At 43.0% G+C, this 25,258-nt stretch overlaps 1 protein-coding gene and 2 non-coding genes across 8 annotated transcripts; all 3 read right to left on the bottom strand.

Moving 5' to 3' along the window:
- Positions 1 to 1,301: 1,301 nt before the first annotated feature.
- Positions 1,302 to 23,977, bottom strand: ATG16L1 (autophagy related 16 like 1). 6 transcript variants are annotated; one of them, XM_055817116.1, is made up of 18 exons: positions 23,631 to 23,977; positions 22,672 to 22,765; positions 20,235 to 20,340; positions 18,581 to 18,654; positions 18,126 to 18,377; positions 17,130 to 17,195; positions 14,230 to 14,316; positions 13,423 to 13,479; positions 12,340 to 12,442; positions 9,704 to 9,809; positions 9,521 to 9,591; positions 7,914 to 7,985; positions 5,748 to 5,868; positions 4,794 to 4,899; positions 4,128 to 4,277; positions 3,659 to 3,706; positions 3,198 to 3,299; positions 1,302 to 2,806 (listed from the first exon to the last, which is right to left on the bottom strand). In XM_055817116.1, the coding sequence occupies exons 1-18, from the start codon at positions 23,743 to 23,745 to the stop codon at positions 2,713 to 2,715; spliced, it is 1,824 nt and encodes a 607-aa protein (XP_055673091.1). In that variant the 5' UTR covers positions 23,746 to 23,977; the 3' UTR covers positions 1,302 to 2,712. The 6 variants fall into 6 exon arrangements, with proteins under 6 accessions (XP_055673091.1, XP_055673090.1, XP_055673092.1 ...); XM_055817115.1 differs by having other exon boundaries at positions 14,230 to 14,319; positions 23,631 to 23,976; XM_055817117.1 differs by lacking the exon at positions 13,423 to 13,479 and having other exon boundaries at positions 14,230 to 14,319.
- Positions 8,867 to 9,130, bottom strand: LOC114010269 (small Cajal body-specific RNA 6). Its single transcript, XR_003551647.1, has one exon. It is a non-coding gene; the product is annotated as a small Cajal body-specific RNA 6 (non-coding RNA).
- On the bottom strand, positions 11,857 to 12,127 carry LOC114010268 (small Cajal body-specific RNA 6). Its single transcript, XR_003551646.1, has one exon. It is a non-coding gene; the product is annotated as a small Cajal body-specific RNA 6 (non-coding RNA).
- Positions 23,978 to 25,258: the final 1,281 nt, after the last annotated feature.

Genomic DNA, 25,258 nt, shown 5'->3' with positions numbered 1-25,258 from the left:
TGAGGGCCTGGGAGGTGTGGGTACATGTGCAGTTTCCAACATCTTCAGGAGAGCCTGGAAGCAGCTTCACCATAACGCGCATTTCCTAACACACCCTCCTGGCTGGAGAAAGATGCCCCTAAACCACCTGAAGGGCAGCTCCGCCTTCAGCAGAAAAACAGTGCAACAGCCACCTCTGCACAGCAGCTGCTTTTGTTTTCTCTGCCCTCTGCATGTTGAAGCAGAAAAATAGAAGTAAATAAATGAACTATAGCAAACAGAGCTAAAATTGGTCACTAGAATTTCCTACATACCTTGGTCCTAAGAAATTTTAATCTGAAATACTTAAGGTCTTAGCTAGCTAGCCATTATCCTCGAGTATTATTTAACCTACTTCATAACAGCATCAACAGGCAAAACAAAGCCCTTTGTGTAAGATGCTCCATGGTGTAGAAAAACACAAGTATAGCAGTCTAAATTATAAACATCCTAAACCCATTCTGATCCTCCTCAGCAGAGCCTGCAGAGTTTTTATTATGTTAATCTCCCAATAATCTTTCATCACGCTGACTTGTCATTTAGTGATCTGCTTTTCCACAGTAACCAAGGTCACCTGGACTCTTGGTAGGTGCCTCTTCAAGGACCTTCTGCCACAGCCACAGGCTGAAGAAAAAAAATACTTTGCCCTTTAGAAATGCTTGAGAATGCCAATGTGAATCTTCCCATTTCTGCTACGGTTCTCACTTCCAAGAGCTGGACAGGCGGCTTCTTTCCTTATGAAAACAGGAGGGTGGTCAGTGCTGGCTCTTAGTTATGCATTAAATTCATACCTTAAACAGCCGGAGACTTTGCTTTATTATATTGAAGTAGGAACCAGAGCATTACCTTCAACAAGGGGTTTTGTGTTTTTAAAGAAACATACTATTGCTGGCTGAAAAGCTTAACAAGGTAGCCGTTGAAGTATCACAGCTGAAAAAGCCACCTACTTTCAGCAGTGTCTTGAAATACAGATACTAACTTCCTCAATTCAGTAATTTACCCAAAATATCCAAGAATACAGAGGCACTTGTTTAGCAAGTTTAGGTAAGACCTCCTCCAGTCTCACGGCAGTATTCCTGAGACAGGGCGACACCAGGTTGTACCTGCGGGATGTCCAGCTAAAAGCATTACCCTCTTCCCCCTCTACACCGAATCCCACAGTGTGGCTGAATACAAACCCACAAGTCATCAGGAAAACAGCACGGAAAAATAACACTTCAGGTTCCCCTCTTCACTCATTCGGATCAAGATCTCACAAACACACAAATAAATGAATCTGAGCATTGTGGGGTTTTAAAAGCAGAACACAGGTTTATTTACAATCAAGTTCCTATGGGCAGCTGAATAAATAAAAACTTTGCCCCATATACTCTAATTCCCCTCTGCAGAAAGTGTCAGAACAAAAGGCTAGGTTAGAGAGATGCCTGGTATAGCAGCTGCCCCCTAATCCAGCCCCTCCAAAGAACACACTTCCTTAGTAAAACACTATCAGGAAAGAAGAAAATAAAGTGCAAATTAAAAGGCAATAAAACGCTGGTGGCTTGTCTTGAGGCCCAGACGATGTCGAAAGGTTTGGCTGGATAAAGTTATGTCAGGCAGCTCACACCCAGCCACATCACGGTTTTGGATGCTTCAATAGGGACAGAGCCAAGACACCGCTCCGTAGCGGAGAGGGCTCCAGCGCGAACAGGTATATTGCACATGTGCTCAAGAAGGGGGCAAGTGGCCTGGAATTGCCAGCACCAAAACAATGGATTTGGGATTTAACCCCACTTCTCTCCTGTGTTCTACTGACAGCCGCCAGGACAGGACGGATGAACAGAAAAAGGGATCAAACATCTATATTCCGGTACTGAAGTCACAGTATGACTACATTCCTTATCGCAGCAGCACAACAGAAGGTGAACTCTCTCCTCACGCCCAATAACCAAACTGTCTGTGGAATAAAAAGATTAAAAAATCTCGTAATTTGTGATACCCAAGCTGTTGGAGGGCATTTTGACAAAAGGGTGCAGGCAGAAGTCCTGAAAAATGGACCATCGCCTTAAGAACAGGTGAAACTGATAGAGAGTTCACATGACAGTGCTGGAGAGCCTGCCAGGATCACAGCAGCTCTGAACTGCGCCGGTAACTCGACGGCAGAGCTGCCAGAGCCACAGGAGACTCTCCTGAAGTGTTGGAACAGCTTTTAAGACTGCCTAGGACCTGTCCACGTCTCAGGATCTTCTCGCCCCACGCCTGAACTAGGCCACAAGAACAGAACACAGGAGACAGGACATGTATTAAGTCAGCATACACAGTAACTTCTTTCCAACATTTCCAACTCCGAAGTGCTGTAGATACATTTGTGTGACTGGGTATTTGGCACAGCTGTCTGGTGAGGAATCCCACTAGTACCTTCAGCTCCACTTGGTGCATAGATACTGCATGTAAAGGCATGACTACATTCTCCATCCAGAACAGCTAATCCCTTGCTGAGTCCGAGTACCACAGTGCAGTTACAGCCAGAAGAAGTCTTTGACTCAGGCTCCTTCTCCATTGCTTTAGAACTTTCCTCTGGAAAGTGAAGCCCATGCACTTGTTAATATCCCGACTTAGGATGGATCCGGGCTCGGGTCTCCATTCTGTTCAGCCATGGACCAGCACCGCCATACACAGAGGCGCTGGACGCTCTGCCCTTCACCCTCCGTCCAGTCAGAACTCAGACCACAGGACAGCCTTGTTGCCTTTGTCCACACTGACCACGTGGGCACCCGCTGGTGACCATGCGACTGCATTGATAGGAGAACTGAAATGGAAACCAGGTGTAAGTTTACAAAAAAGCTGAATTCCACAACAGTACTTGACACTGGAATAAAGCATTATAATACTCTATCAAAGAAAAAGCACTTTTTCAGCTCTCAAGAGACTCAGGTTTTTAATAAGCCTAAGAGAGATACAATTTCTTCAGAATATATTAAATGCATTTTACCAGAATCGTCTCTGTTTAAGAAGTTGAACGCTAACAAACCTAACCTTAATTCAATCTAGAGAATACTACCATGAATCCACAAAGAACCTGCATATTAAAAATTCTCACACACCAACACAAACTGCAAAGCTGCACGACTACAATTCTTTCATAGCTCAGCAAGATTCACAATCCAGATCCCCGTTTTAAATGGCCAGCTTCTCCTCACCTGTGGTGCTTTGCAAGCGTCCTCTCCAATTTCCCAGTGAGCACATTCCAGATGTAAAGGGCCCCATCAGCTGAACCAGCAGCCACATAGTTACCATCAGGGCTACAAGATCAGAGAAGGTGCAGAAGTCAGAGAATAATTTTCAAGCCAGCAATTTATCAGCACACATGATCATTCAGCTGCAACTTCCTAAGCAAGCAGCTTGGCATTAATTAAGAGTTATGTTGTTACCAGCTGCAAACACTAAGAGGTGAAAGCACTTTGAAATCAGGAAGTTTCCAAGACATTGGATCAACATCTACAGATATACTCTGTCTTGACCAAGAGGTAACCTTGAGCAAGTCACAAACTCTGCCCCAGTTTTTCTACCCGTAAATGGGGACAACGCAGCCAAGCATCAGGAATCACTCAATTTTGCTGGGGAAAGATTTATCAACTATCTTGCTTATATTTGACCTTACCTGAACACAACTCTTGTCCAGTCAGAGCCACATTTGAATCCCTGGGCACTGAAAAGTTAGAATTAAATAACTGTAAATTCATTTGTAAGATGGACTTCCAGGTTCTCACTAAAAAGCACAGTAAGGATTTCTACACAGAATCATAGGAAAAGACCTTTAAGGTCATCAAGTCCAACAATCAACCTAGCACTGCCAAGTTCACCATGAAACCATGTCCCCAAGCGTCACATTGACAAGTCTGGAATAAGCTCCAGGATCCCTTTATCACTAATCACGTTTTTCATACATCTTTTCTTTAAAGAGTTAAATTAAAAGATCCACCAGAGCAAATTCTTTGCTGTTAGACTCTAAAGAACTTTGCTCCCCATGCAGAAAAAAAGTTAGGATACTTAAAACCACTCCAGCACTGCGGGCAATCCACAATCCTAAATTCTGAAATTTCTAACGTGCTTGTGGAGAACATACTCACCTGAACGTCTGCTTGACAGCACTAACCCGCAGATCGATGATCTTCAGTAGATCATCACGGGAACAGGTCAAAAGCTCCGTTCGCTCCGAGTTCAGGTCCAGAGCTGTAATTCTTCCAAGCAGCTCCAGTTCTTTTACTATGCTTTCAGTCCTAAAGACAAAAGAAGGAAAAAAAAATAATATGTAAATCACAGTCCAGAAGCCAAGCCACTGCATCAAAACTCTGACTTGTCCCAACGTGGAAAAGAAGAGCACAAAAAGGATTACTGGTTTATCCTCACATTTTTATTCTTTCCCAAGCCAGATCTCACTTTGTGGATAACACTTCCAGCCAATAGTTAAGATACTACTTTCCTCACACCCCCACCCTCTGAAAAACTAAATATCATCTAGAATAGCAAGTACTGACTGATGCAAAAATATTTACAAGAAAGCAGATTGCCTTTTCAGGAGAGAAACAGCATCCTCCCCCCCAAAAAAAAGTCCCAAACTCTAAATACTAAACAGTATAAAAGCAGTAACAAAACTCTCTTTTAACGGTTTCCTGCAACTCCAACAGTCTCATTCACTTCTAAGCTCAGGAAGAAGAGTGCCCTAGTGCAGGTTATACCTGGACAGCAACCCCATAACCATTCCTACACTACAAGCTCTCTTACAATAGTTTTACCTGATGTCCCAGAAACGAATTTTCTTATCGAAATGTCCGCTCATTACACATTGCTCAGTACATACGATGTCATTGCAGCTAGATCCTGCAAACACTGTTTTTATACCTAAAAAGGATAAACCAATAGTGACACACTGAAATCTGCACTGTACAAATTGATGACCTAAACAGTTCTATGATTCTATGAAAACAGAGACAGAAAATAATCACTACACCACACACAGCAGTGTCCAAGGAGTGCCACAGGGCAGACAAACTCTTGTCTTAGAATAATCCTGACTTAAGTCTTCAACAACCTCTCTGCCCTTCTCAATCTCCTTTGCTGTGGCTAATATCCCTTTAAATGCTCCCGTGACAGCTGCTTTACTTCCACTTCGTATTTAATTTGCTACTGTTAAACAACATGGAACTGTCTCCTTGACCTATGTTTGCAGTTCAGGTATCAAGGTAACCTTGAATCGCAACTTCTCTCAGTGCGAGCAGGTTTAAGACCCATCAATAGGAGGAAACCTAAGGAAATAAGGCGTTTCTCCCAAAGAAAAATCTGGATCCTAGCATTTCCTTTATTTGAGATGTTGAAATTTTTTAGTACGTTTCCAAGAGACATTTACATCTACCTCAGGGTTAAAAACTCTGACAAGGCTCCAAGTTTTTAGTGGAAGACTACAATACCCACCCCCTGACTGGTAAACAAAGAACACTCACAGAACACAGCTGCTGTTAATGTAATAGCATTAACACTGCTTCCTGCATACGCATGATTTCTTTTTCTTACTCCAGGTAACAGGCAGAAAGAATCCAATTACTTGAATAACAACAGAAGATGAAATGGCTGCTAGTTTTTGCTTTTTTTGACTAGCAATAAGATGAAATAATCTAGCTGGTGTCAGGCTTCCATTTACATTCAGTAGAAGCACAGAACATGGATGAAAGACAAAAGTTAGGTCTCCTTACAAACTTTGCTGCGGAGGTCCCACAGCTTGAGGGTCCGGTCATGACTTCCCGAAACAATGCGTGCATTGTCCAGCAAGAACTTGGCCGACAGAACTTTACCGCTGTGACCTGTCAGGGTGTGCTGAGGATGAGAGATTTACATGGTAAAATTGCACAGTTCCACTTGCTCCCTTTCCTCGTAGCTTACTAGTTCTGCTGTTTAGCAACTCAAAGACACTCTTAAATCATAATTTGCAGGTCTACTGTATGGCTTGGAGGAAAAAACCCAACCATCTATTATAGCTAAACAGAGATTAACACTGAGTAGGAGTGTTAAGTAACACAGAGTTCAGCCTGAAGCTGGGAGACACAGGTTACCTTTAGCTGCAGTTTTTCTAGCGATTTGGGGAACCTGCAAGCTCTCCTCCTCAACACTCCACACCCCTATGTTTCATGGACAGATGGCAACTGCAACACAGCCTTGAAGGAGCAGTGAGCAGAAGGGGTTAAAGCATGCTGAAAATGGAAACTGCGCCTTCACATTTTTATAATGAGCTTCTCTCGAGGATATGACAGGGTATCTACGCTGTTGCTACACTTCCAAGCCTGAAAGCTAAGGCAACAGGAGATTTCAGAAAAACTGCCTGCAGCAGTTCCCGTAACTGCAGGGGGAGGCTCCGCAGGGCTGAGAACACCACGAACCACATTCCCTTCAAATTGCTGAATGTTACATACTAAATCACAAAACAGGTAACGAATGACTGAATTAAGAACTGTGAAAAACAAAGAGAGAAATCTCTGGTATATAGTTAATTTTTTTTTGTTTTAAATACTCAAAGGACTATCAAATTACACAAAGCAATCTGGGCTTGGGAAATACAAAACAAAACCCCTTAAGAATGGAAAGGAATGGGAGCAGTTTGGAAAAAAGAAGTAACCTGATACACAACACAAACTCAAAAGAATAAATCATTCCATAAAGACCACTTTGTTTTAAGAAAGGTCACAAACTCTGGAAAGGAGGATCTAAACTTTCACCCTACATCTCTCTTCTGCTCTTGCTGCACAGTCATTATGTACAGATACTTGCATTTAAGTAAGGACTTTGTGGCAAGATTTACCATGATTTCAGCTTCACTGCCTGCTGCTCACGTGCAAGCTACGGCAAATCTGTATCACACGCACTCCTAGAATGCACTATTTTATCACAGCGAACAGTGAATGCGCTCACCCAAAACTGATAGTCAGCAAGGGCACGAAAAAATTACAGGAAGCTACTGTGAAGCCAGGTGGACATTTGCAGGGATAACTAACTTTGTAGCGAATAATCTATAATCTGAACTTTTATTCATTATAATACACATCCAATAGTAGGTTTTGCAACCAAACAGAAGTTGCAAAAGAACAGATATTCTCCACTTTCCTGAATGAGACCTGACATCTCCACACTGAGAAATACCCAGTGAATTACAATGCAACTCTAGGTTATAACTGACGTGAAATGTTGGAAGATTCAGAACATCAGTGTAGCATCTTCCTAAAATAAAAAGTTGAGAGAAAGCATACACAGGAATGACAACAAACAAACTTCTTAGAAAGCTAACAAGAAACTTTTCTTTTGGCCAACTAAATGTGATAACTTCTTTAAACTAGAGCGGAGAACATGATACAAAGGAGTTGGGAGGAGAGGAGGAATCTTTCAAAAGACATTGAGAATAGTCAAGCACTTTTTAGGCTTGCTGCCTTTAACAGCTAGGCAAAGGACTTATTTTCAAAAATGTTGCTCCTGACTTTGAAAAAAAAATAATTTGTCTTCTGCAAGCCTTCTTCAGCAGTCCTCCCTGGACTGAGGCTAAAACACTAAAGTGGTTCTCCACAAACCACAAGAAGTGTTTACATTTGCAAAGGGGTATGTATTGGGTGTATATGGCAAGGTTTTACTGGGGGCAGGGGTTGTATTGTGAAAATATGCATTAACTGGAGTTTCCTGCAAGACTGTGCAGAGACCAATACTGTATTTTAGGTCTTGCTGTGAAGACCCTTAAGAGACAAAAATCCTGTTAAAAAGAAGAGTTATTGAAAGTGTCTATAACTGTCCAACTTCCAAAACTGTCATGTCCCATTAGACAAAACTGGAAATACAAGACTGAAGCAAACTGAGCACTACTTTGCCTTCAAGAGACTCACCCGTAACCGATTGTCATCAACTGTCCAGATTCTGCTGGCAAAGTCATTTGAAGCTGCTAAGAGGTATGAACCCTGTGAACACAAGATTAATTTAAAACTACTTCTGCTAGTCAATATGCAAATTAAACTCAAAAGTATTTCTCATAAATTATTAAAATCTTATTAGTGCTGTATTGCCAAGGGAAAAAAAGAACAAAACCAAAAACATAGTAGCGTATACCAGTATGGAAAACTAGTGTAACAACTTACAAAAAGGCTGTGGCTTTTACTTCTCAACAAAATGTGACAGTGATTTGTGGAATCACGACTACAGATAAAAGGAATAACAATAACCAGACCAGAAAGGACATTCTCTTTTTCCTTCTGCTGCAGTGAGGAAATGGGTTCTAGTCTACCCTCATGTATTGTGGTTTTCTTTTTTTCCTCTTTTTTGATTTTTTCACAGGGGAAAAAACCCTGCATCATCTACCCCCACTGATTTAATTAGGTCTCAGACTTGAATTAGCCCAATTCTTGTAATTTTCATTAGAATTCTAACATCTTAAACTAAGATTCCAAAACCAAAATCTGTCCAGGGAGCAATAAATACACTTGTTCATGGCTTTAGGCTTTGGCCTCTTCCAAGTCATCCACGATGGAGAATGTCACGAGATTAATGCTTGCACTCCTGTCCCTCTTAAAAGGCTTTCCGAATCCTTAAAGCCCTTAAAGCATCTCACCTCAAGCAGTTCTGTCCTCAAATGTGTTCAAGCACAAGCAACTTACCAAAATCAGAACTAATTTCTTCTGCAGATTAACAGTGCCAGCAAGTCTCTAATGAGCTAGTTAGTGTCCAAAGGAAGGATCCTTTTGGGCATGTATCAATAAAGTTTAGCACATAAAATCACCAAATGAGAGAAACGAGGTCAGCTTTGGTCTACTATCTATGCAGTAAAGTGCTGTGTTGTGGAAGAGGTCTCAGCAGAAAAGTCAGATCATGCGTCCAGTTACAACAATCCAAAACCCCAAACTCCTTCAAGCCGGACTGTTGGATGCTGATTCCAGTCATGTCTCCAATACTTCAGGTTAACATGAACTGAACACATCACAAGCTGTCAGCAAACACTCTGCCAGCCACACCATCACTGTGCCATGACTGGCGAGAAAATGCTGGGAGAAAAGGTCATGGAAGTGCAAGCCTTAGGATAAATCAGACCTTTTACTATTCATCACAGACCTCAGCAGAGCACTTATGGAAATAAGCTTCACAGAAAAAAGCCTCAGTGTATTTGCTTCTTTTGTGCTGTTATGCCAGCTTCAGCGGGAAGCTGAAGACTAATTTCTTACTTTAGACAAAGCCTAGTGTATTTTATCATAATGTCAGCCAATGTCTGAGCTGCATATCATCTTCTGAATTGTAAACAAAGTTGAGAATTACAGATGGCAGCATATAAAATAAAGATTTTTTGTGCAATTTTTAACCATTTGCAGTTTTACTCTCGTAAGTATTTTAAGTCATTTCTTAGGTAACTTTTTGAAGTGTTAGAATGGAAATGGATAGCAGAGCACAACATAATTCAATTAATTTACTCCAATTCCCAAAGAGTGGATATTGCACAGATACTCACAGCACTATCAAATTCTATGCTGGTAATCCCAGCATTACTACCAGAGAGGGAACCTTTGGGCTCACACCTATCTGCACAGAGAAAGACAAACAAAAGTTAAGCATAGAACAGAAACTGACACAAAGTGAACTATAACATCAGCTTGCTTAGCACCCCACCATAGCCCAAAGCAAAAATGTTTACCTCCCAAGACTTCCCAAAGCTTAACCCTCCGGTCCATGCCTCCTGTTGCTAGTAACCGGGAGCCAGGGCTGAACTGCACTGCATTCACCTCCCCATCATGTGCATCCTGAGGAGTGGGAGGAACAGAACAGCCACCCAAAACGGAATTAGCATAGACCCAAAAAACACAGACTAGAAAGCTATAGAACTTAAAAGGTTATACAGAACCACTGCTGTAGATCTTCCAGCAGTATATAGGAAACAAAGCCACAGACTGAAATTCTACTACGGTTGATGGTATACAGACAGAGCAAAAAGGCTGATCCTTACCTAAAGAAAAAAACAAAAGCACACAAACACTAGCAAGGACTCAATGGTGATAATAAACTGCCAGAAGCCTTACAACACTTTGCAAGTTTAGGCTTTATAAGGTAAGGCTTTTAAGATACAAAAAAAAAAAAAAAATTAAGGAAAGGACAGAAAACAGGTCATATACTGTAGTAGGAAACTAATTTTTCATTTCTCCATCTAGAGCCAGCCATGGAACGTGATCCAATCAGTTCATGCAACTCCAGAACACCAGAACACTCAAGTCAGGGTTGAGTTAGGAAAGTCTGCTAGAAAACAGCATAACAGATCAGCTGCATTCATTTGGTGTACTGGTGATAACGCTACTTTATATTTGTAATTAAGAAGTACTGGCAAAGTTGTGACATCTCTCACAGAGACCCTGGGCTTCAGCTGTGGCTCCTATCTGCAGGTGCAGTGACACTCCTGCTTTCTCACAGCTTGATCTTTTGAAGCTTGAGTTGGCCACTGAATAGTGATTCTTAACCTTTTAAAACCTAAGACGATCTTAAGATTCCTTCCTTTTTTTCCCCCCTCTGTTAATTTCACAGCTTTGTACTACTTACCCACATAGTTTTAGTACCACATTCTTAATTCATTTGCTGCATTCCTTTTTAAGTATTTGCAGTAACTGCTCTTTCAAAATCAGTTTTTCGGGAAACTTGTATTTTTCTGGAACTCGTTGCTTGAACTTGGTCTGCCAGCTCATATTTAGGGGTCATCACACTTCAAATCTGATCTTTCTACAAGTGCAGAAGAGCCATTCAGAACAAAACTGGTCAAAGGTCTTGCCTAGAAACTATGCCAGAGAATGGTGGCTGAAGCAGCTACCTTCTCTGCCTTCCCAAGCCTGTTCTACTCATCTCTCCAGAAGTGAGTCTGGTCTGCTCCCTGTATCTGCCAAACCTCTGGCAAAGTCCTCGCGTTGGAGGACTGGAATGTTCTGCTGGGCCTAAACAGGTCCTCACACTCCACCTGGGCTCCAAATGCAGGAGCTACAACATAACACAGATCATCTCCAGAAGGAACACATGGATTACCATGAACCGAGTACAGACTTCTTCCTTCTAACATTGCAGTGCTAACGACACATCATCTCCATACTGTCACAGTCTGACAGGCCTACTGCTGCAGCTGCTCCTACTCCTGCTGCAAGATGGGGAACTGGAATGGGGCAGCATTCCCCACGTTGCCAAGACTAGGGGTTGGCATGTCCTACTGTGGTTTACCCCTCTATATCGGGAAGACAGGTTGCACTGCTCTTGCAAGTTCAGATGATATTACAGAAGATCAAGAGAAAGGTGAAAACAATGTAACTTTTCACATGGTTCTTTAAAACCTCACATATATAGCTTTGCAATATCTTCTATGATGAAATCAGACATCAGCTGTCGATCAGCTGTGCTTGCTGTACATAGCCAGAGGAGAAGAGAGGTTGCAACGCATACTGCGGCCATGAACACCTCCCCTGATGCTCCCTATTCAAGCCAGCTCCAGGCTGTCCCCTAAGTTATGACTCTGTTCTCACTTGAGGTAACATTGCTACTCCCACCACCCCATGACTTCCATGAGAGAAGACGCTAACAGAGCAGGCTGGGAATACACAAGCCTCCATACTGCAGTGAGCCGGGCTGTTACTCTGGATGAAATACGTAATTTCACACCCACGAAATACCCACATCCAGCACTGGAGTGCCTCAGAAAGCTCAAGAGGAATGTTCAAACAAGTAGCTGTGTTACAAGACAATTTACCACAGTATCTTTCATTCAAACAGCAACGCCCACCACTTTAAGTTTGGCCTTGTGAGGCCAAAACACATAAAGGAGGTCTCAGCTTGAAAACTTTAGATCACACACAACAAATGAAGACACCCCACTATCACAAGCTCCTCTTAACCAGTTCTGTTGGATAACATTCAGTGCCACAACTCCCTTCACTGTGGAGAACTGGAACTGAATTAATCCTAAACTGTCAGCAATCTCTTCCTCAATCACAGCTCTACTATGGCATGACAGAACAGGGACTGCTGGGAGCCAGGAGGGTAATGGAGTGTAATTCCCCTGTGCGCTCAGACCTTTTACTAGTCATCATTGACCTCAGTAAGACAGACATCAAGCACATTGGCTCCGACAAGCATCTGGGCTAAGAATTACATGGGATGAATTATGCTACCAAATCAAGAATTACTTCTCGTTTGGCAACATTAATAGAAAAGAGTTTCAAGAGAGCAGTTCCCGCACAAAGAGGATTCATTTCCTCCAAAGACAGTAAAAGGAACGGTAAAACTGAGAACTCCTTCTATACTTACAAAGACACATATGGCAGTAGTGGGCACTCTCACTTCTTTACTGGCACCTGGATGTGGCTCTACATTATCCTGGGGAGCAGGGAACGAGGACAAAGAACGTCTCCTGAGATGAAACAAAGTAGAAATATTTTAAAATGAGAACTGAATGCTGTTTCTCTTGAGTTCATCCAGATCTGTACCTGTCACTTAACTACACTGTACAGCAATTAAAAAACAGGGGAAGGAGGAGTTTAACTTTCTTTTACCCCATCTTTCAAAAATTACATTTGTCATATAACACTACATCCATTTGTGACTTTCGATATTTCATAGCACACCAGACAAGTCACCTGAACGGATTACTGACCTCATTTTGGAGCAGGTCTTTTGGTTTGTTTGCTTTTTAACAGGAAAGAGAAACATGGGAATGACTGCAGCCGAGTTCAGCCAGAAAGACTGTAACTCCATCACTATGTCTAGGGAGAATCAATATCGTTGCAGCACCACATCCCAGGCAGCAAAATGCTCCACTCAAAAGCTCAGGCTGCACAATTTAAGCAAAAACCTTCCACCCAATGCAGAGATTAACTGAGGACTGGCTCCACTCTGGATACTAAACACAGAGCCCAACAACTTATTTAAAATAACCCTATTAGAGGAACAAAGTGCAGTGGAAAGTAAGAGCAAACCCCAAGTATTCTCTCCACAGAGAGGGGCTCATTGCCTCCCTAACTGTAGACAGTTTCTAGGCAATGATATCACCATCTGAAATCTAATCAGGATAATGCAGCTGGGTTCCATGTTACTTCAATGGAATACATTCACATGCTGGACTAAGAGTGGATAATGTTTTCACCTGGCAGCATCAGAAGATTGATGTCCCAAAAGGGGAGACTCAGACAGACTGGAGGGAAAGGTCAGAGGTCAGCACACGGCAAGATGGAAGAAACAGGAAGTTGAGGAGAACAAAAAAAGAAAAAAAAAGAAAGGCAGAAGCTAGAAGAAAGGCTGAAATTAATTTGTTCGTATTCCCTGCATCACCAAGATTTTGGTGTACATTGAAACCAATATACAAAACAAGGAGGTGAAAGTGTTCTAACCTACCCAAAGATATTAGTGATAGAGTCCAGAAGGCCTCCAGCTGGCTGGGAGAGTCGCTTACTGAAGGAGGGGAGGACAGGTTTAAACCTTGTGAATAGCTTCTCCACATAAAGATCAATACAAATACATGTCATAGCAACAAGTCTCTGGAAAGACTCCCTCCCCTGCAGGCCCAGTCCGAAGACAGAAAACACAGGCAGGCATCAGTTCAAAAGTCACCAGTAACTACAACTTAGAAAATAATTTGTGAGTGAAGTTTCTTCAATTTCCTTCACCCTCCACCCTGTGAATTACTGGGTTAGATATAACAGTCTGCCAAGTCTGACGTTTCAACCTAATTAATCCGTGCTCTCATGTAACTACCTCTTACTTTCCACTCACTGCTATTTTAGAGAAAGAAAAAAAGATGCATTTAATCTAGGTCAAGACATTTCAGCTAAATCTAAAACCCCAGCTATTTGCAAAGTCACATCGATATCTTGTATAGTAGCAGAGGCATAATACAACAAGCACTGCAATACCCATGTTACTGTCTATTTTGGTTTTAAACCTTTGTTTTCAAGATTAAACACAGATTTTTTTCAGAGACTACTGTAATTTAGTTAAAAAAAGCAAAGGAAAACCAGCATATCTAAAGCTAAAGCATGGTAACAGAGAACACAGCACACAAGTTTCATACTGCTCTGGTAGAAATACTAAAGCGTGTTCCAGCTAAAGACAAGTAAAAACCTAAATAACGTACCAAACAACTCCCTTATACCCCTTGTGCTTCCTTAGTGACATGGTACAAAAATCTTTTTTTCTACAAACCTGGATGTTCGGCTGACAGCTCGCACTGGTGATGTCTCCTCAGCTGTGTCAGAGGTTTCATCTGCAAGCACTTCAATATCATCATCCCTGCTGAAGTGAGAGAAAACAGCTCATTTTCAATCAGCCAGAGCTTCCTATGGAAACCACCCATTGATGTATATGAATTGAATGGATGACAGCGTTCCAGGGTCTAACCCACATCGAGGTTTATTTGGCTGTGGTAACATGCAGGTGGATCCAGACAACAGAAACACTGATCTAGCTGTCACTGCCAGAGATACTACATTCAACATACAATGTCTGAAAACAAGTACATGCAGCACCTAAACTTCAGGTTTTTTCTTTCCAGCTGCGACTTGCACTCTTCACTGACAACACAGTTGGACTTCTGCCTCCCTGTTTATGTTGACAGGCATCCTTTCCAGATTCTCTTTACCACAGGGATTGCATTCAGCTCGCAGCACTACACATAGCGTTATAATGACCTACAACCTCTGAGCAAGGCTTTGCTACAGGGTGAATTATATTTGCTGGAACCATTACAAAATAGCAAAAACACGAGTTATTGCAACCCCAGACAGAGATGATATCCTATTTTCACAGAACCTTTTTTGCTGTTCCAAAACAAGGACGTATTAAAAAAACTACAAGAGTGTGAATTTTCCTTCCTCATCCACACCACAAACATCCTGACACTTTCTATACTGTTGTGCTTCAGGTGCTGCTCCATTAAGTATGCAGGATGTTCTGGTTCACTTCATTAAAACTGTTGGTGTACCGCTGAACAGAAGTGTGGGGTTCCAATACATACACCATGAATTAATCCAGCTAAACTATTCAGCTAATGCTCAAAGCTTCTTCCCCATTAGTCATCGCGGGTTCTGACAGCCTAGCATTTTTTCCTTCAGTGATGATTTTTCCTCTACCCCTGATTTTGCAGGACAAACTATTTTCAAACACACTCTATCAACCTGATGCCATTTGACTGAACAGGATGTTTAAATTCAGCATTTAAGTAGGAATTCCATTCCTGACATCAGATAGCACTCAGCTGCAGAAGAATTGAAGATGATGGGACCGTTTTTAATCTTGTATTTAAAAATATGTCTGCATTTTAAGTTTAAGACGTTGGAGGACAGTCTATATGAAAAGGCTATGGAAAATATGTTCTCTGATTGGAAGTATCAGGCTGATATTTCAATAAAACACTATCAAGTTCTGCTAATGTTTCGTTTTTAAAATCTGAAGTTTGAGCTCTTGGAATTGTGCATAGCAAAAGAACTTTCCATGTTAACTTCATGTATTTTTCAAGTAAATGAACAAAGGCACACTCCTTGAAATGCTGTAATTTTCCCCTTCAGTAAGCAGCACTTTTCTACAATACAAACCCTCTAAAATTACGAAATCAAAAAGGAATCTAAAAGATCTGTGAAGCAAAGTTTGAGCAATTTACAGGAGCAATCATTTTCAAAAATTTTTTTTTTTGTTAAACAGGTTTCTTTTTAACTTCTCAGTATCTCACATCAAATTATTTATGGAACACTGAGACCACCATCCCCACCACAACAAGAAGTAAAATATTCAAGCTGTTATGCTACAGCTACCTCTGAGTCCAGTTCTAAGACAGGAAGGTCTCGCTTTGGGTGACGGAGAGGAAGAAGCTTAACAAGGAAAGTAGCCACAGACCTTACATGGGTGTTCCCCCTCTCCGTGCAACATTATTTAGTGAAGAATTTAATATTCCAAGATATTTCATGTGCTTTTACATCAAATAATGTGGGCAAGAGGGATATCACTATTCTTACAAGCTGGGAAAGCTGTTCTCTGGCTTGGGACTGTCTACTAGCCTGTAACACAGAGGTCAGCAGTAATCTTTTCATGGAGAGTCACACCTCAATAAGCTAAGGGAATGGAAGCATTTAAACATTTATTAAAAAAAAAAAAGCAAAGCAAATCGTGCTAATCAGTTGTATTGTTAATTGCTGTTTCAATTTTCCTGCCAAATGCTAGAAGCTCCCTCATCCTCCCCTTATAAATGCCCTTCCTACCTACCCCAGACTTTTGTGGGGGACCTCTTCCAGAGCAGATACGCTGCTCCTATCATGTGCAAGGACATGCAGCACAGAGGCTTAACGTGACTACATGATGCTAATACAAAACCAACAGATATAAAAAAAAGCCTGCACACTGCTCTGGCACTGGGCTTTGAAGACTGTCTCAGCAGTCTCCAGTAACAATGCAGCAGGTGTAGTTTTTCTGGATTTGGCTAACACGGGTGCCAAAAAACTTACCAACCTGGTGCAAAGCACCTGTACCATCAACTGCCCACTTCAAGTAAGCTGATTAAATACCACCCAGGAGCAAACACAGCAGTGAAAAAAACAAGAGATTAGAGTATTCATCTCTGGCTTGCCAGGTAAAGTAACTCCACATCTATCAATTTCTTCCTTATAGAATAAACCTCTCCCAGTAAAGAAGTGATCAGTGTATTTTCATCCACCTTAACTCACTCAGCACCTGTTCCTACAGGCAACACTTGAACATATTTTTGTAGTCTAACACTTAAAAATACAGGCATCTCCAGAGTGTGTTGCTTCATGACTGAAGAAGTATTTTGATGACCAAAGGCACCACATAACCAATGTTTTTATGCTGAGATAATATATATTCACCACATGAACCATTCTTTTCAGTCCAAGCATCTATTTTTAGCCATAACAGAGCTCCTTCTTCTGGAAGTTCAAGGAGGGAGAGTTACTGTACATTTTTGACTTTACATTGAAGTTTAAACACTCCTCTACATCACCAAATTTAGAAATAACAAAGATACCATTTATCACGTATCTGCGTAAAACTGAGGCATGAAGTGATGAAGGAGACTATAAATCAAGACTGCTTACGGTTCAACAGGCAGGGGTTCTTTGGCAGCTTCTGCTAGCTCCTTCTGCAGCCTGGCCTGTCGTCTCCTAAGAAAGGGAAAGCAAGGTTATTTAAAAAAAAGAACAAACCAACCAACACAACACCCCCCCCCTCCCCCAAACAAACCACTCAAAAACCTCCTTAATCCCATTCCAAAGGTCACCCTGCACAGTTTTGATGGGCTTCTTAAGATTTTTTTTTTAAAATAATAATAAAAAAATCAGACCATTGCTCTAATTTTACTCTGTTTTTCAAGATACTCAGTGCAGGAGAGGCAGTTTTCTTACTGTGATTAGTGAAGGACAAGATCAATCAAGTGAGGCAATAAGGCGAAGGGTACCTAACGGCCCTTTATGACCCATATGGATGCAGATATGCTTGGAGTGCAAGAACTTGACAAATAATGATTATGTTAGTAAAGATAATACAAAACTGCTCAATACTTTAAGACCTGTACTATAACTCTTAGTCTCCAAGTATTGTTAGCTTGCAAGTAAGCTGAAACAATTCAGAAAAAAATTATTATTTTGCAAGGAAAAAAACAAATGTACAAACTTATTTTTGCAAGTTATACACAGCTCAGTCTCATGGCAGCCAATCCTTCTAGCAGAATGCAAAAAACACTTCAGTTGTTTAAGTCAAAAAAGAATAAAACTAGGAGTATCAAGATGCAATATGAACAAGAGAAGGCCAAGCCTAACGCCAGCAAAACCCTCTCAGTTTTTATCTGATTTATGATCTTCAGGCCATAGTTAAATATTGCTCAAGAAACAAAAGAACATGTTTTATTCATTTAAAAGACAGGAATGTTTTCATGAAGCATCCATCAGAAGGAACACAAAGTTCTGGACTCTCATTGTGTTGTGCAAGAACAGAGAGCTCTTGGAGATCAAAACTAAATCTGGTTTTATCCTAGGCACTCAGTATTCAAAAATATATTGGGAAGTAGTTTATCAAATAGAGGTCGTCGGTCTCACCTTGAATCCTTTTCATTCTCTGCATTCAAACGATTGGCTTCTTGTGCTTTCTCTGCCATCCAACGTGAGACCAGCTCCTGGTTGTCTTCAGTAGTTTTCCTTAGTTTCTCCTCCAAGGCATTGAAGGTGATCTGGAGAGCATCGTACTCATCTTTCAGTGTCTGATTAGCTCGCTCAAGATCTTGCAGTTTGCTACGCAATTCCTGGCACTCCGTTTCCAGTTCAGAGATCTTTTGCAAATACTCTGCAATCCTGGAATGATAACAAAATATACAAAACAATGAGGACCTCCTTTGGGACCTATACCATCTTCTTTGTGCCTTTTGTACAACACCCAGCAAAGGAATTTTTAGCCCGTGGCCAGGACTCCTAGAAAATATTACAACACCACTAAACAACTCAACCAGAAGTCTGGGTCTCATACCAAGAACACAGACAAAACAGTTCCTACTCACTTCGCTTCATTCATCTGCATCTCTTTGTCCTTCTGCTGCATTTGGTTATTCAGATCAATTACAGACTGGGCCAGCTAGGGAAAGGAGAAAATTACATGACAAAATGCAGGGATGCCAGCTGGATAACACACACTGAGCAGCAACCAGCTAGAGTGCAGACCAATCTAACAGTATAAGCACACAGAATACTTTTCAGGTCTTTCACAGCCTTCTATACAGATCTATTCACTCCCCCCATCACACAGGTCGTTAAATCAGGGAATCCACTTTCAAAAATGAGTTATCAAAAAGTTACTGTTCTTTGATAGCTCACTCCTTTCCCTCAAAAAGTTTCTTTAATAAAGTCACATCAAACTGAACGCATACTAAGAAGAAATTTTATTTTTTAAAGTAGTGGAAAAATCAATACAGAAACTAAAAATTGCCAAGTAAGCCAATGAGTACTAAGAACCAAACAAATCTTCCTGTGACAGCCAGGACCACAGAAGACCTGTAGCTCATATATTGTAAACACAGGTTTCATGAAGTTTTCCAACAAAGAAAGTTGCTGGTGGAATCTCTGCAGTGCACAGGAAACAGAGGGGCAGAGGCCAACACTAACGATGAGCTGCTGCTGCTGCGAGCTCACAGCTACCCTGCCAGCAAGCAGCAGCAAGCCCCACAGCGTTCAGAGCCTCAGCTGCCCAGGGAGAAGAAAGATTGAGGCCCAAAGAGAAGGAAAACTGAGTTTTGAGAAGAGTGCCTGCCTTGGTAGATATTTAGGATACCAGGTTGGGTGGGCAGAAGGAATTTTCAGTGCTTTTGACTAGTCAGTGCACACCTCCTGTAGAAAGCTGTCTCCTCTTTGAAAAAGCCTAAAATGACTGACACTGGAGCTTCTCCACAACTCTAGTGAGGTGTGATCAAAGGATCACGGTAACATTTTCCAGGTCACTCCTGCCTTCGCCCTATAGAAGTCTGCAGTACCATTCAGGTACTAGCTCCTGGAGTCATTCAATCCACTGCTGTGGTTTTTAAAAACCCAATTCTGCCAATGAAGTTGCCACATCTTTCCGTTAAAAAAAAAACACAGAAAAACCCAGGAAAACAACCCCAAAACAACCCAAAAAGATGGCTTTTCCTCTCCTCCAGGCCCAAGTCTCAGCTTACAGGATTCCTGGGCTCCCTACCACACCTAAATGGCAGAACCAGTACTCCCTTTTCAGCCTAACACCATGGCATTCTCAACCTTTGCTTCTGCTTGTTTTGTCCACTCGTTTATAGCAGTGGTCCTACAAAGCGAGACAAATGAAACCACATACAGCCACCTATTCTCTCACTCATTACAGGTCTTTTCAGTGTAGAACTAGTGGTCGTGCACAGCTCTAAACTGGATCAGTTCCCCCCTCCTAATAAATACAGTTAACAACCCACTCATGAAACAAAATTAAGCACTTAAAAACTGTGCTATGCTGACAGTGTAAGCTCTTCTTTCCCAGCTGTCAGTTTTAAAGACCAACCATCTCTGGTTTATTTCAATCATCAAAATGGGGAATTAAAAAAGGGCTGTACAAGAAATGAGGAAAAAATGATGATGAATACGCTTGGTAAAATTACAGTCATGTTCACAAAGGGCCACATATGGACCATACAGAACACAAGAGGCCTTCCTAACCTCGCCACGTTTCTTATGCAGCTCTGTCAGCTCCTCTTGATGCTTTATCTTCAGCTGTGCCAATTCCTGCAACTGAGCATCATTCCATGTGCCATCATGTCCTGGACTGGAGTTTAAGAGAGAGGAAGAAGAGATGTCACAAACCAGAATTCAATTGCTTCTGCACCCTCGACAGTCTCAGGACACTACCTCTCTTGCATTCTCTATACTACATCAGAGATACAGGTCATTTATAATAAACCAAGCCACAGCTAGCTCCCCCACAACACACTTCTCACCAACAGAAATGCCATTATATAGTACTGGAAAATTACGTTTACTGAGGACTCATTTCACCTTTTTGTAAATTTCTAAAACAGCATTCAACCTCAAATGAGAGGCAACTAGCCCTTGCTTAAATTTGCATGAAGACAACTGAGTCTTAGAAGTACACTCTTCAAATTCTGGAAGGATTACAAGTATTTTACCACTTCACATTTGTTTTGGAAGAAGCTGGTGGACCTCAAAGATGCTAGATATCTGGAGGGAGCATAATTCAGGGCACAGAACCAAAGGCCAGGGAATCAAGGGTATACTCCTGGTGTTACAAGTTGCTTCTCCGCTGTCCTGTGTTTTAGCCTCTTATTGTATAGAGGTTTTGCAGTGTTTTTTTGGTTTGTTTTTTTTTTTTTTTAGAACACAATTGTACCATGACATAAGCTGGAATTTCTATACACCAGAAGAACACACGTACCACCCCACAAACTATGATTGTAACATTTATCATTCGTGTCTTTGAAAGCAGAGACAAGAACAGAAGTCAGGTTTTTAAAAGCATGTATACGTATCACACACATAGAGACTCTGAGCAAGTTAGCAGATATATTTTAAGTTACAGCTTTAAAAAAAAAAATTTTCAGTTAATCACTATTATACCAGACAAACAGAACAAGGTAACTGCAAGCATCTGTTTCTGCTGTCATTCTGTGTTTTAACACTCCAGTGAGAAACAGATATTGCATTCAGAAGCTGAAAGGTCTCCCAGTGATATCAGTAACTTAATGCTCTTATCAAAAACAAAAAACCAACACCTCACTGAACTAATGCTATACAAGAAGACACTGCATTTCCAAAACACTGTGTCCAAACAGATAGGAAACTGAGCCCTGTGGTAATATCCAACACACCCTGTAACTCTGGCCATGTACACCTCTATAGACAGAATTAGGTATTCCTCCTTGGTCTTAAGGTAAGTAAAAGTATTTTTTCCTCAGCTACCTAGGATAAGGAAATGAATTCTGTTTCAAAAAACTGTCACATACTGAGGGCAGTATCAGAGTTCAGCTTAATATTTACTTTGAAGAAGATGCTGTTTCCCTGCGTTTCTTCTCACCCTCATCTACGCCAGCCTCATCTGTTAGAGTAGGCGTTCAACCAGAATCAGATTCCCATAAACTAAAGATGATTCAAGAGAGCTGCAGTCATCAGAAAGCTTTTGAGGTCTTTCACACAGGTGTTAACTCCAGCCTGCTGGCCAAATGCTAATATTTTCCCTGCAATTCCTGTAAAATCATAAGTTCTTCTTTCCTTACTAGTAATAGTACACACTAGCCTCAACTGTATTTACTTGCTTTGTATCCCAATCAGACACACACATACAATTTTGCATTATATGCAAAAAGAGCTTCAACAGAAGAAGCAGTTCCTTCAAAAGTAGGAAATTCTGCTTAGCCCTGCCTTCTCTTCAGTTACACCAACAGCAGAACCCAATAGCCTTTACCTGCTGGGATTTACGTCCTGTCCAAACAAGGACATGCTACTAGCATACTGGTTTGCTGTGGATTCAAATGCCAAGAGAATATGCAGCATGACAGCTGCACACAGCGCTGGAATGCTATTCCCAGGTTAAAGAGAGGAAGTTTCCTGAAAAAAATCCTGCTGAAAGCAGGCAGAACACACATTCTTTTCAGCATATGGTGCTTATTTAGGACTGACACTTCACAATCATGATTTTCTCCATTCTCCCCTTCTATGTGATAACACAGATTAAAAGACAGCCTGCACTGCAGTGCTTACAAGACCAAACAATTTCAAGAGCCATACCATTAGGAACACCAGGCAAACATAAGCATTACAAAGCAAACAGATCAGAAGCAGAAGCTCATTCCAGTCCAATTCCACACCTTGAATTTCTGATAAATTAATTTGTCCCAAAATGCAGTCAAATCTTTCTGCACCGTATACTGCAAACATACTGTAACTTGATAAAGTTTAGAGTTAGTTATAATTTGGTTTTAGTTCAGCAGAATTCCACGTTTCTTTTATTCCAAGTTACTGTAGTAACCTCAAAGTTGTCTGTGCTTCAAACACATCATGAAACACAATGTGTTTCAAACAATGGATTAGGTAACAGTGTGCATGACAGACAACTGACTGACAGAAAAGGAATTTTAAATACCTGATTTCATGTCTGCTCTGCATGTCATATTTTTCTGCCTGAAGCTTATCAGCCAGCACTGCATGAAGGTCTGACTTCTCTAGTAGCTTGTTATCTGAAAGGGCAAAAAGCGCAATGAAGATGACAACCAAAAAGCAAAACCAGATTCCCACCCTCTTTTTCTACCAACTAAGATCCAGTATCTTTAATTACTGTGACACAACCAAACATTACTTAAGCCTCCACCACATGAACGTGCACTTCTCTGATGTCAGCAGGCTAAGGCAACATTCTGCTGCCACCCCAGGAATCCCTCATTAATCCAGATGCTGTGTGTGGAACTGCTCTTATGAAAGTTTAATAGCGAAACCGCTCAAGTGCACTGCTATCTGCTAAAACAGAAGGAGTTCAAGGTTCAAACTCTTTATGGCCCCTTAGGTGATAGCAATGGAAAACAGGCCTACCAGAGAAGTGGCCATACCCCACACTCCTCACCAGGTTTGCTCTTTTCCCCCCCAGGTCACACAGCACCGGGGCCACCCAGCAGCTGTGGGTGGCCCTCGCTGCTACCCACCCCCTCACAGCTGAGGAAGGAGAAGCAAGCGCTGGAGAGACCCTGAATCGCGCCAAATTTTACAACAGATCACAAGCACCTTCAATAGCACCGTTATTCTCAAGTCCACCAACATCAGAACGGAACTGCACAGACAATTTAGACATTCAGTCACTATCCACAGCACTAACTCTGTTTAGCTCGTGAGGGAACTGAAACAACTACTTATTTTCTTCAGTAATGCAGAAAGCCCAGTTTTTCTCAGTTTTAACAATCATTTCCCAGCCAGTCTTCTGAAAACGACACAGCGAAGCCCCGGGGGGCCTTTACCACCGCGTTTCCCCCACTTTCCGAGGAGGAGCGGGGAGAAAAAGCGCCTCTGGGCCTCGGCCCCGCCAGGGGAGCCGCGCCGCCGCGGCCCACTTACACTGCCCGATGATCTCCTCGAAGGCCTGCCGCTGCAGCCGGTCCCGCCGCCGCAGCTCCGCCGCGATATGCCGCTTCCAGGGGGGGAAGCCGGCGGCGCGCAGCCCCGACGCCATCTCCGCGGCGCGGCGAGAAGGGGCAGCGGAGGCGAGCGCCGCCCGGGCCGCAGCCTGCGAGGGGCGGCCGAGGGGCGGGGGAGGCGGCCGGGAGCGCCGGGAGGCCGCGGCCCGGCGAGCGCGGCGGCGAGGAGCGCCCTCTCAGAGCCGGGGCTCGGCCGGCGCGGCCCACAGCCGCCGCCCCACGCCCGCCATGGCGCTGCGGCCGCGCTCTGTCAGGGGCCCTTGCCCCTCCGCGGCGCGCCACGATGGCGACAGCGGCTGCCCTGCCTCTGCCTGGCGCCGCCCTCCCGCCCAGGCGCCAGCGCCGCTCGCCTTGCCGCCCCTACCGCCGCGCCGGGCAGCGCCGCGCCGAGCGCGCACTGCAAGCGGGGTGTCGGCCTCCGCCGTCGGCCGGGCGGGCGGGCAGCCCCCCGGGGAGAGGGGGCCTCGCGCGGCGCCATTTGGTGTCCCCTCCCGGAAGCGCTTCTGCCATCTTGAGAGCGGCGAGCTCCGCCATCCGGCCCGTGCCGCCATCTTAGGAGGGCTCTACCCACCCCTTCGAGGGGCATGCGCGTATCCTCTGCTGCCTGCTGTTAGAAGCGGCCGCTACGCTGTCCCAGGGGTAGCACGGTGCCGGCCGAACCAGCAGCGGACAGCCGCGGTTAGCGAGGGGACACCGGTGTCCCGCTGGCGCCTGGGGCTGCCCCGCTCCTGCTTCCCCGGCGGGCGGTAGCGCCTGCTCTGTGGAGGTGCCGACAGCCCCCGCCCGCCCCGGGGCCGGGGGGCTTTGGGCAGGGGACAGGAGTGAACCAGAGGGACGAAGGCCTCAAAAGTGTGGCCATAACTGAGGTCATCTGTAAGGAAAAAATCCTGGCTTTCTCGTTGAAGCCTGCATAACTTCCCTTCCTTCCCTGTGCATTAGCAGGATGAGCCTGGGAATTCAAGTAGATTCAAAGAAGTTGATACAATTAATACAGCTTATCTTTTCCACCGATTGTAATGCAGAAAGTGCCGTGGGTTCACTAGGATCTCCTGGTATTTCTAATTTTTAAAAGAAGGGATGAAAGGACGCTGTTTCAGAAAGCGTGACTCATACATCAATAGCTTCCCTAAAAGAATAACGAAAGCTTTTGCTAGTATGTCACCTGGCAGAGCCAAGAAGTACGTGACACTTTGATGGGGCTCTGGTGAGCTAAGTGGTGCATGCATGGTGCCGAGGGCACGTGCCATCTTACAGCAATGAGCTTCCCTGGTGTTCGTGCCTTTGCCTTGTTATTTTTAAAGCAAGATCATTACTGTGAATGAACATTAAATAGTTGCTAAAAGATGTACAGCTAGCAGGAGGGCTACGTCCCACATCACCAAAAAAAAGAGACCTGCAACACCGTTTGTTGGGTGGTCTTTGTAGTCTTTTGCCCAGATCTCCATTAAAAGACAACCTCCAGTCACCACAGGGCATGCAGAGCATCAGCTGTGAAGCTTTGCAGACTTATGCAGCAGCTCCAGGAGCGTGGCAGTGAAATGAAGTGCG

The sequence above is a fragment of the Falco peregrinus genome, chromosome 12 (genome assembly GCF_023634155.1).
Source record: "Falco peregrinus isolate bFalPer1 chromosome 12, bFalPer1.pri, whole genome shotgun sequence".
Classification (NCBI taxonomy): Eukaryota; Metazoa; Chordata; class Aves; order Falconiformes; family Falconidae; genus Falco; species Falco peregrinus.
The sequence above is the reverse complement of the archived record's forward strand: the minus strand, read 5'-3'. Positions and strand labels throughout refer to the sequence as shown.